At 33.2% G+C, this 11,840-nt stretch overlaps 2 protein-coding genes across 3 annotated transcripts; both read left to right on the top strand.

Moving 5' to 3' along the window:
• On the top strand, positions 1–1,789 carry LOC146938140 (general transcription and DNA repair factor IIH helicase subunit XPD-like). Its single transcript, XM_085749590.1, has 4 exons — positions 1–420; positions 706–992; positions 1,118–1,622; positions 1,742–1,789. The coding sequence occupies exons 1-4, from the start codon at positions 1–3 to the stop codon at positions 1,787–1,789; spliced, it is 1,260 nt and encodes a 419-aa protein (XP_085605716.1).
• Positions 1,790–3,437: 1,648 nt separating this feature from the next.
• On the top strand, positions 3,438–9,579 carry LOC146938139 (cyclin-dependent kinase D-3-like). 2 transcript variants are annotated; one of them, XM_085752131.1, is made up of 6 exons: positions 3,438–3,742; positions 4,671–5,084; positions 5,712–5,837; positions 6,267–6,502; positions 6,584–6,904; positions 9,162–9,579. In XM_085752131.1, the coding sequence occupies exons 1-6, from the start codon at positions 3,638–3,640 to the stop codon at positions 9,208–9,210; spliced, it is 1,251 nt and encodes a 416-aa protein (XP_085608257.1). In that variant the 5' UTR covers positions 3,438–3,637; the 3' UTR covers positions 9,211–9,579. The 2 variants fall into 2 exon arrangements, with proteins under 2 accessions (XP_085608257.1, XP_085608258.1); XM_085752132.1 differs by having other exon boundaries at positions 3,477–3,742; positions 8,126–9,579.
• The last annotated feature ends 2,261 nt before the right edge of the window (positions 9,580–11,840 follow it).

The raw sequence follows: 11,840 nt of genomic DNA, 5'->3' as shown, positions 1-11,840 counted from the left end.
ATGCCGTCATTTCGATGCACAAAGCCAAGGGCAGAGGACAAACCGTGGCAATGCTGTCTGTCTGTGCTTGTCAGCTACATTTTGTCTAAGCCAGATGAGTCAGTAAAAGTACTCTACTGCACCAAAAACGCCGAGCAAGCAAACAAGGTTATGGACACGCTCAAATTGGTGTACGATCACTGCCGCAAAGTCCTAGGTGATGGTTGCCCTAACATACTTGCAGTGGGATTTGCATCCCGCAAGGAACTTTGTATCAATTCCAATGTTGTCGAGACATCTGCGAAGAATGAGAATAAGATGGTAGCAGGCTGTCGGAAGCTAACAGCAAGCTGGGTTAGAGAGATTGCGATAGAGGATGCTTGCCCGTTTTTCAAGAATGTGGAAAGTACCGTGCTGTCTCCTGGTATTTACAGCATTGAGGTAAGATGTCATGATAATCAAATTCAAAACAAGTTATATCACAAGATGAACATTTGAGAGAAAAATTAGATGAATTGATTGAGATTTTACTTTGATGCATGATTACAACAGTTCATCTCTTATTTATAATACCTCACATGTTACCATATCTGCTGAATTCAGTAAGTAACAGAAAATGAAAAGTAACTAACTGAGTAACTTGCACAGCAAGTAAGTAACAGCAAACTAACTTTAGTTGCTATATTTTGACAGAAGTTATGGTATTATTTATTGTTGTGGTTGTAGGAGCTTGTTGATTCCGGCAAGGCTAATGGTTGGTGTCCCTATTTTGTGGCTAAGCGCGCATTGCAATCTGCCAACATAGTGGTATTTGGATATGAGAATATGCTGGATCCTAAGTTTGCTGGAATCATTTCCAAGGAGATAAATAGTGACTCAATAGTAGCATTTGACAATGCTGACCAGGATGGTGTTGAGAAGTTCTGTACTGAGGCACTCACAATCGGTCTAGATAAGGATACATTTCAAGGCGCCAAGAGAAATATGGAAAGATTATATCAAGAGATTGAGAGGTATGCAACTGCATAGTTATTTGCTTAACATTCATATTTCATTTTCTTTTGTCATCTGTTCAATTCAGCGTAAGGTGCTTATTTCCTCTTCTAACTGTATGTTTTAAACTTGTTGGATTTGGAAGGGCTGGGACCAATGATGAACACCGACTCCACATGGAATATGAAAACCTTAAGAATGGTTTAAAAGATGACCTCCATCCTACTGATTTATGGCTAGCTAATCCAGCTTTGCCTGAGCACTTAACAGTGCAGCCTATGCCTGGCCATATTCGTCGCCCTAAACACTTTCTCTTCCACTTGGACTTGCTAGTTTGGTACCTTGAAAGCAAGATAGGAACTAAAAATAAGGAAACTCAAACCCCTCTGGATTTTCTTAGATCTTTTTATTTCGTCAAGTGCCCATTTAACACAAATTTCTTAAGGTTCTGTGATGAACGACTTAGCTCATTGCTTACAACCTTAAAAATTGTGGACACTGATGAGTTCCTCTGCATCCAGAAATTATGCCATTTTGCCACACTTTGGGGACATTATTTTGAATTGATTGATAAATTTCAAATTTCAACGGGACCTTGCCTTGCCCACTATGATGAAGATGGTGATCCATATTATGATCCTGCTGTGAAGGTTGGCACTCATTTTTTTAAAATTTAACTTTTAAACTAGAGTTAGGTGTGTTTGTGCGGTATGAGAAATTTATTTAATTTAAAATGAATTTTAACGTTTTTGTTTTATTGTCATTTCAGCTAGGTTGCACGGACCCTTCCCTGGTCATGAAATCGGTTTTAAACTGATTTCGCTCTGTGTGCATCAATCTCAAAGACAAACCGGCTGATACATTCACCACTGAGATGAACTTTGAGGCACATGTCTGCCAAGATATTGTTCCATCAAGGAGGCCGAGGATACAAAGTGATGACACAGACAGTGAAGAAAAGGAAATCAGTGAAGAAGAGGAGAGCAGCTAAATATAGGCAGGATTTTAAATGAGGTATGAAACCAATTATTTTTTTTTTTTGAGAATTTGAATCTTCATTAGCAACCATGTGATGTGAGAATTACCATGTTAAGCTTAACTTTTGAGATTTGATATCTTTATTTCACATCTCTAATGAGGCTCCATTGGAACATGTAATGTCTCAGAATGTTACTTAGTCATTTATAATCACACGAGTGAGAAAAAAACCTTCCTTAGCAATTTAGCATTGGATAAGATTACAGATATTTGCTTAATTTCATGCATGCAGATCAATGCAGTGTAAACACCCTTTTACAAATTGAATCTTTGTATTTTATTTTAATAATGGAATGTCTTATAGGCAGAGTCCAATCTGACTAGTGATCCAAAGTTTGTGGTTTTAAAGAAACATTACATTGTTGAAAGACATAGGTGTTTTTAACCAGTAGGATTTTGATATCAAATCCTTGTTTTATGTATTTAGTTTGTGTATTTAGAAATATTGACTTATCTTTGTAATGATTTAGTTTGTTTTTCAGCTTGATGAACTTTCCTTTTCTTTTCAAAATGTGCATATAATAGCTTAATTGGTTTTTGGTTGCAGTGACAGATTGCATGATGTTAATCTTGACCACATGTGGATATGGTTCTGTAATTGACTGATTAGACTTTGTATCCTTAGTTCATGTTGATAACTGATGACTTACTAGTAGAAGGAAGATGATGTTAATTTCAGGAATGGCACTGTGTTTTTAGATATCTGGTTGTAACCTCTGACAATAGGAAAGAAAATGATGTATCCTTCAATCATGACTCATGCTATTAATCTGTGTGGTTAATGGAAATGCAGTTTGCTCCTAGATATACATGTTAGTTTTTGGTTAAACTATAAGATAAGATGAAGTTGGTGCTTCTAATGCTTTTCATGTGGATATAGAATTGTGCATGGAAAAATCTAACCATATCCAAATGTTAAAACTTATGAGCAATGCTATATCTCTAGAAAAATATCATCAAGAATAAAGAATAGTCAATCACAATGCACTATTTGCCACAATTCAAGGAGGTGTGGCTGAAAAATAGGAAGTGGACAAATTAATCATCCAATTAAAATTTGCCAACTGTGTCTTGAAAAATTCTTGAAGCTATTTTTCTTGAGAAGTAGCATTTTCCAAAACGTATTTGGATTGGATATTAAAACTAAAACAAAGGGAACTCAATATTAAACACTTTTGTATTTTTGTTTTTATGTTTAGCGATTGACACTTAAAATAATAAAACAGATTTAAAACAGTAACATAGTAGATTAAACATTTTTTGGAAAATTTAAATTAAGTTAAATGTGAATTAAATTTTTAATTTTCTTTTACTGAGAATGAATGTAAAAAAGTTAAATTATTAATGTAATTAAAAGAAAAATGTTCAAGAGTGTCTCTAGAACATTCTTTAACGATTTAAAATCCGTCTTGCTTGAGACACTGCTTAACAAAAACCTATAAAACAATAATGTTTTTTTTTTGTTGACCAAACAATCGTGCATTAAACTACCTGTGAACGTGTACGAAAGTAACGAAAACTCGAGAATTTAAAACCACGCAACCCTTTCTAAAAATTTCATAGTTTTGGTACTGTATATGAATTTGTTTGTTTGTGGTGTAGTTGATAATTGAATTAGTGTGGGAAAATGGAAGAAGTGAATCCGTGTAAAAAATTAGCGGATAGGTATCTAAAACGTGAAGTTCTCGGTGAAGGTACCTATGGTGTCGTTTTCAAAGCCATCGATACTCAGGTTGCTTTCTTTCTTTTTCACTCTTCTCACTTCAAATATACTCCCTCCGGTCCTAAATATAAGCAAATTTCACTTTTTAGGTTCATTCAATTAATGATGTATGTGGTTCATATTATGGACCACATACATCATTAATTGAATGAATGTAAAAAGTCAAATTTGCTTATATTTAGGACCGGAGGGAGTATTGTTTTTTTTTTTTTTTTTTCTTCTTCTTGGTATGTTAATTGGGTTTTCCATAGAATTTGTTATTTTAGTTGTAGGGAGACAAAGGGAAGAGAACATGTGGCCCTAATTGCTGATGTGTCGTACATGTGGATGTACAATGTATGCGTGACCCTAGTTACGGCCATTCATAATGGCCGGTGTTTCACTTAAAAAGGCACATCGTAGAGTAGATAAATATGATGCTTGTAGAGATTTTTATTGAAATTTAATAATTTCGAGTTATTGGTGGGACCAATAATTTTTGGTTAGGTTTCTGATTGGTGAAATTGAGTGTTTATTAAGTTTTAATATAAAAAATTATAAAATTGGTGATGCGTACATATATTGGTCCAAATTAAGCATCCAAAATGGATGCTCTACTGTGGATGGATGGTCTTAACGTAGATTGTTTACGACAAAGACTAAAAGATACATTCATGAACTATTTGTAACAAAGACGGAGATGAGTGTTTACTCTTTATTTAGAATAATCAGTCATTTTGGTTTGTAAATGTGTAACGAGAGATACATTCAATGATTTTTTATTTTTTTAAATTTTTTCATTAATTTGAAAACTATAGCAACAATGCCCAACACATCCAAAGACTAAGCTAATTGTGTACTTTTGGAGGGGTGTTGGTTGGTATACTAGTTGGTTATGTTCATTCTGTTATCATGTGGTTCTTAACTTCTTTTAAACACTTTTTCGTTTCATGGACAGACAGGACAAATGGTTGCAATTAAGAAGATTCGGAATCGGATTGATGAACCGATAGACGGAGTGAATTTTACAGCTCTTCGAGAAATTAAGCTTCTCAAAGAGCTCGAACATCCAAACATTGTTGATTTGATTGATGTATTCCACTATAAACAGAATTTGCATCTTGTGTTTGAATTCATGGAGACAGATCTTGAAGCTGTTATAAGAGACAGGAATATTTTCCTTTCGCCAGCTGATATTAAATCTTACCTTCTAATGATACTACAAGGTCTTGCTTATTGTCACAAAAAATGGGTTTTGCATAGGGATGTCAAACCAAACAACTTGTTGATAGGACAAAATGGACAGCTCAAACTTGCAGATTTTGGTTTATCGCAGATATTTGGAGACCAAGATCACGAGTTCCCTGATCAGGTTTGTTTCTTTATGGATAATAATAGCTTATGGGAGTAAGTGCTTGGACGCCTTTGAAAATTAACTGATTACTTTTAATAAAAGTCAGCATTCATAAGCTGTTGTCTATGAAATTACAACTTAGATCATACCGTTAATCATTCCGTTTCCTCATTATTTTGAAATCAAACCAGCAAAATTTGCACAAATTTTGGATGATTACAGTTCACAAGGCTGAAAAGGTTTTGTTTACAGTCATGTTTGACCAGGGTGTTATGCAGTGGAGTTAACCTTGTATTGCATTGTTGGATGGTCGGGAAGTTTTTATTCCCCAGACCTAACAAGAACAAGCAGTGGGAAAAATATTCTTCTAGATTATAGAAATTTACTAGGTGTTGGTGTATGTGTTCAAGGATTGTGATTCTCGACAATAACCATGTCTTAGACTGACTAATTGCGAAGAGTGGTGTACAATCTATTAAACTAGTAGCAACATACGTACCTGCTTCTATAGGATAAATTTTTTCTTTTGGAACCCTTGTTTTGCTATATCTTGTGCATAGTATCGAACATTACTTGTTTCATATTATTTGTTTCTATTTTCACCTTTTCATAATGAATTTACAACTGACTCTTATACATTAATAGGCATTTGCTCGGTGGTACAGAGCGCCTGAGCTATTGTTTGGCGCCAAGAAGTATGGTTCAAGTGTAGATGTTTGGGCTACAGCTTGTGTATTTGCTGAACTTCTTCTTCGTAGACCCTTTTTAGAGGTAAACCAAGATTGTCACGGTGATTAGGTTTATATATGGATTGCTTCTGTAGTAAATCATAAATGGTTTTTAATTATCCATCCCTTTTAACTACTTGAATTTTTTTAGGATGAGATCAACCATTTAATTTTGTCATCGTCATCTAGTTTAAGTCACTGTTTGTGTAAACTATTCAAAGCCGTTTTAGTGATTAGGCAAGGTGCTGTTGCTCTGATGTTTATCGGCACTATCGACTATCCAAGGCATTTTTAGTGATATATGATTTGGCTTTCATCTTATTCTGTTTTGGGGCAGTTTTTTTTTTCCTTTCTTTATAATATTTAAGCATGTGATGTCATTTATTGTATTCATTGATTTTTTTTTCATCTTATTATGATCTGGCTTCTTTCGTTTTGCTAGTGATTTCATGAGTTTGTTATATTTTGGTAGGGTTCGACCGATACACATCAAACACGGAAGATTTTCACAGCATTTGGAACCCCATCACCTTCTCAGTGGCCTGATATGATGTACCTTAAATATTATGTTCAAGAAAAATATATTCCTGCACCCCCGCTGCGTTCTTCATTTCCAATGGCAAGTGATGATGCTTTAGATTTGTTATCAAAGATGTTTACCTACGATCCAAATGCTAGAATTTCAGGGCAGAAGGCATTAGAACATAGGTATTGCATTAAACATATGCTAAAAGATTAATATATTATTTCTTGTCTTTTCCTATTATTTCAGTCTCCTTTCCATTTCAGGTACTTTTCTTCCGCACCTCCGCCCACAGATCCAGAAAAGCTTCCAAGACCTGTTCCCAAGAGGGAATCTAGGGTCCCAGATCTGAATTCATTCGAGGGTCTCTCTCACTTTCAATTATCACCTTCTAGAAAGATTAGAAGAGTGATGCCAAGGTGTGATGGATTTGAAGGCAATTCGTTGGAAGGCGATAAGATTGATGATAATGCTGGTAATTTCAAACAGACAGTTGGCGATAATACTGGCATGAATGAGCCCACACCAATGTCACTAAATTTTTCTGTCTTTGGATTAAAAGCTCCAAATAGACCCACCATTACCAGGTAAACAATATTCATCATTTAGTAATTTCAGTGTGGCTTAATAATTTTTACTTTGTAGTGTGTCAAGCTTGTCAAACAAAAAATCAAATAATATTATTCTTGAGCTTAATGATTAACATTTTACTAATGTTGACATTGGAAGATATGTAGGACTTATACTGTGTGATCTATGTGTTGAATTTGTGACTGTTGGAGTTATGAGTTTTAGATAAAAGAAGAGAAAGAATAAAGACTTCTTTAAATAATTATGGTGTAATATGATTAACAATAACTTGATGCAAAATATTAACCACTAGCCCTTCTTTATCTATTACGAGACTCCAAATTCCAGATAAATAGGGAAATTGTTTACTGAAGATGATCATAACTAAGAAGCACAAAAACCAAACTTAGACGAAGATATTGTAATAGAGATATACCGTTTCAAAGAGAAAATTAGGTAAATAATGACTTGACATGATGTTGAAGTTTTAGGTTTTAGATAGAGGAAGATATGATAATAACATGATCAAAAGACTTGGAACTAACCCTAACTAAAACTAATACAAGACTCCAAATAAGTAAATATGGACAATGAGAAACTAATCATGATAATAAGGAATATAGAAATCAATATTAATAAGAAGCTAATCCTATGGGGCCAACTAAGATACTCTAACATAACAATCAGTAATCTTTTCATATATTCTAACACTCCCCCTCAGTCCCGAACCTATGAAGCCTTAAACTTGTTGGGGGAAAGAAGGGAAGTGAGGGAGAGAGTGATGGCAGAGAAAGATAGTGAGTGCTGAATTGTTGGGAAGATCAATTATCAAATCGGTAAATATATGTGAGGCATATATCTTTTGGAGAATCATTAGTTGGTTATGAATAGAAGACAATAACTCTCTATGGCAGAAGGAACATTCCCTCCCTTCCTCTGTAAATCCTTATTTTCATACATGATAATTCATTCAGGCTCCCTCTATTTGTATATTCCTTTTTTACTGTTAAATTGATATTAGTCTCTGTGGTTCCTACTTCCTAGCATACCGGTCTCACCTGCCGGATGTCCTTGTATATCCCATGCTCAAGAATTTTGTATCGGACATTGGTGTTTTTCTATAATGTCCTTGTTCACAGCCCCAGTAGTGAAACTCATGTAGTTCACCAATCTTGAGTCTTAAAAGTGATGCAAGATCACCAACTAGTAGCTAATCAGAAGAAGTGTACCTTTGATAGGTACACTGTTGAGTACCTGGGTCATTAAATATCCGAGGAGGGAGTGACTATGGATCCCAACAAGATCAGTGGCATTATCCGGTGGCTAGTTCCAAAGAGTGTGAAAAGTGCCACTGAAACAGTTACTTGAGCTAAAAGTAATTGTGTCACAACGTTGAACTAAATTGGAAGGTGAAATTTGACAGGATGATGATGAATGGTAGTGAAGAAAACAGTTAACAAGAGTGGTTTTGGAATGAGAAACTTATGGCAACTGTCGCAGGGTACCTGTCAGAGACTAGCTTTCATGCACCTAAAACAACAGTTGTGCAGCCAAATAGCACTTGGAAAACACCAAAATTGGGGGGCCCATGAGCTGATAGGTGTCCTATATGACCAAGGAAAAGCCGACGAGAGAAGTTGCACTGACGGTGTGGAGGTTCGATGCTTGTGTGGTGGCAAGTGAACCATACACATGCACAGGCCAAACATGAATCTGAAAGCGATGCATAGACAACAGACCTCTTGACAGCCTTTGAGGAAGATGAAGATGGAACGACCTCAGAGTCAGAAGGCGGCACATGCTCATCACGTAATAGACTCTGGTTGTCAGCAAACAGAAACATCAACACAACAAAGAAGAGCTTCAATTCCACAACGAAAGGAAGAAATTATGAAAAATGGAGTTCCAAATTTCTGTGAAGTTTCATACTTTGGGGAACTCACTGAGAAAGTCACGGAGGATTATACCACTCTTATACTATATTGCAACTATGAATTTTAGATAAAATAGGGAAAAGGGAAAGAAAAAGACTCTTTAGAAATATAGTTATGGTGCAGTATGATTTATAATAGCCTGATAAAGAGACCAAGAATAAGCACTAACCTTTATTTATCCTAATTCAAATCTAAATCATTAATAAACAGGGTAGTCGGAAAACAAGTCACAATAATGACCAAGAAACATAAAAAAGCAATCATAACCTAGAGATAAAAATATTATCTTATATTCTTTGACTCCATTTTTTTTAATTAGTTCTGATTCTTTTTTATGCAGTGCTGGCAGATCACATTTGAAAAGGAAATTAGATATAGAATTCCAGTAGTCAAAATGAACATTTTTTTGTTCGTGCATTAGTGCATGGAGTTGGTTGCATCTGAGAAAATGTTGTGAATATCATTGTTTGTCTCCATCCATCTGCATGAAGCTCTCATTCGTTGAAGGAAGCTGTTGCATTAACAGCAGATTATAGAAGGAAAAAAAAAATAGTAACCATGGCCCTTGCCATTTCTGGCTCTTGGTATCATTTACTTTTATAGAAAAAATTATACTTAACCATGAGAGATTTCTTCTGTATTCTAGGGTACTTTAGACAGGTTGTGTATTGAACTATATTTTATTTTTGTGGTAAAAGATTTATTTTAACAAACAGAAGGAAAACAGAAATATATTCTAGTCGACTCATTGCCTCTCATGTTATATACATCCAATCTACTCTTCTTATTAAAGAATCTAAAAAAAATTCTCTACATGTCTCAACCGAGGTCCGGGGACAACAAAAAAAACCCAACTAAGTCTAATTTTTACCATCTTTTCTACTATATGTGGTGACCTAACTTTCTCTAATATTGTCATTTATAATCATATCCCGCATAGTCTCATCACACTTCCAACACAACATCATTGTTTATTCAAAACTTAGTTTATTCTCGTGTTGGTTCTTCATGATTCAACACTACGTATCATACAACATCACCATTCTATTATCTTTAAGGAAACATTTAGAATTATTTTGGGGACAACATTTTGGGTTTTATAGCTAACATATACTAAGATTAGTTTAATACGCGTAGGTGATTTTTCAAGAATAATTTGACTTAAGTATTCCATTTTAAAAATAATTTGAAACATTTGTTTTTTTTTTGTGCAATTGAAATATTTGCTAATAGAAATTTATGCACTGATTAAAATAACTTGTAATTTATGATTTTAAAGATAATTTTATCAATTTTGATGATTAACATGTTCCGGCCTACAACTAGGGTTAGTCATCTAATAATTAGCAAATAATAATCTTTTTAAAAATTCAAACAAATTTTGACTATCCAATTATATAGCTACAATTTTTGAATTTATATAAAAAAAAACATGGAACTGATCTATTAAATGAAAAAATTTAATTCGACAGTGTGATTGGTGAAATCTAATGTTTATATTGAATTAGTAAGTAAGTAACTCAATAAAAACAAAAAAACACAAATTTTATCGCAGAGCAAAAGAATTTAATTAAAAAAAGATAAAATTTAACAGTGATTTGGAAATCCCCAGCAATGACGTTAAAAACTTGATGACAATTTTTGCAAATGTACAAAATGGTGCAAGTAATAAAGTTAAAATGGCAAGATTGAGTGTCGAACTCGAACATCGTGTTTATCGTCGAATCGTGTTTGTAACTTAATTGAACAAAAAGTTTCTCGATTGATTGTTTTGAATAATTTTAAAGAAATTATAAAAACAAATAATAATAATAATAATAATAATAATAATAATAATAATAATAATAATAATAATAATAATAATAATAATAATAATAATACTAGTAGTAGTAGTAATAATAATAATAATAATAATAATAATAATAATAATAATAATAATAATGATAATAATAATTTCACTTTTGTTTGACAAATAATAATAATTTCACTTGAATCCAATCTCTAGCTATCGATAAATATATTTTTTTTTTGAAAGAAGCTATCGATAAATATTGGTAATTGAATGTATTTACCGAGTTACTACCAAATTCTCTATAATGGTCTTTATCTTAATTCCTTAGTAATAGAACTGTTAATTATAAAGATAACCCGTAATTTTTTTAGTGAGTTTTAATATTGATGTTCAATCTATTCTAGGACAAGGATATGATGGTGCAAGTAACATGCGTGGAGAATTGAATGGTTTGCAAGATTTGATTTTAAATGAATGTCCTTATGCTTATCATGTTCATTGTTTTGTACATCGTATTTACAATTGGCCCTAGTTGCTACATCTAAGGAAGTTGCTCCAATCCTTAATAATAATATTATCAAGTTGAACTCTCTCATTAATTCTGTTGGTGCATCATGTAAACGTAATGGTGTCATCAAATTAGTAGTTCTTTACTAAGAGCGTGCAATACCCGTTGAAATCTATTTGTATCTTGATGAATAATGTTTATTGTTTAGTGTGACATGTGAGGTTTTATTGATTATCATTGATGATGAAACAACAGCTCAACGAATTGATGCAAATACAGCTTATTTATGAGGGGTTGACTTCTTTTTGTTTGTTAAGTATACATTGAAAGAAGAATTGCTAAAAATATTAATTAATGTTGATTCAATTACATATGATTTTCGTGATATACAAGAAAGAAATTTTGTATTTTGATAGATTATTAATATAGGTTTCTCATAACATATTATTAATATAGATGATTTTGATAAATAAATATTTTTTTTCACATCAAAGAAAATCAAATTTAAAGATGAACATATTCTAAATTTTTAAGTCAACTCCATATCAAACGCAAGTGGATTATTATAATCTATTTTTCTAACAATTGTGAAAGCTTTTTATCTGAAAAAGTAATAAAACAAAAAAGTGTCACACTCACACAGTGACAAAAAGTAAAAGTGCACAACAGAATCCACCAACACCAATAATGACACACCGAGGGAAGAATGCAGATACTCC

This window comes from Medicago sativa, chromosome 3 (assembly GCF_051527215.1).
Source record: "Medicago sativa cultivar Bolivia chromosome 3, Bolivia_mono, whole genome shotgun sequence".
Lineage (NCBI taxonomy): Eukaryota > Viridiplantae > Streptophyta > Magnoliopsida > Fabales > Fabaceae > Medicago > Medicago sativa.
The sequence above is the reverse complement of the archived record's forward strand: the minus strand, read 5'-3'. Positions and strand labels throughout refer to the sequence as shown.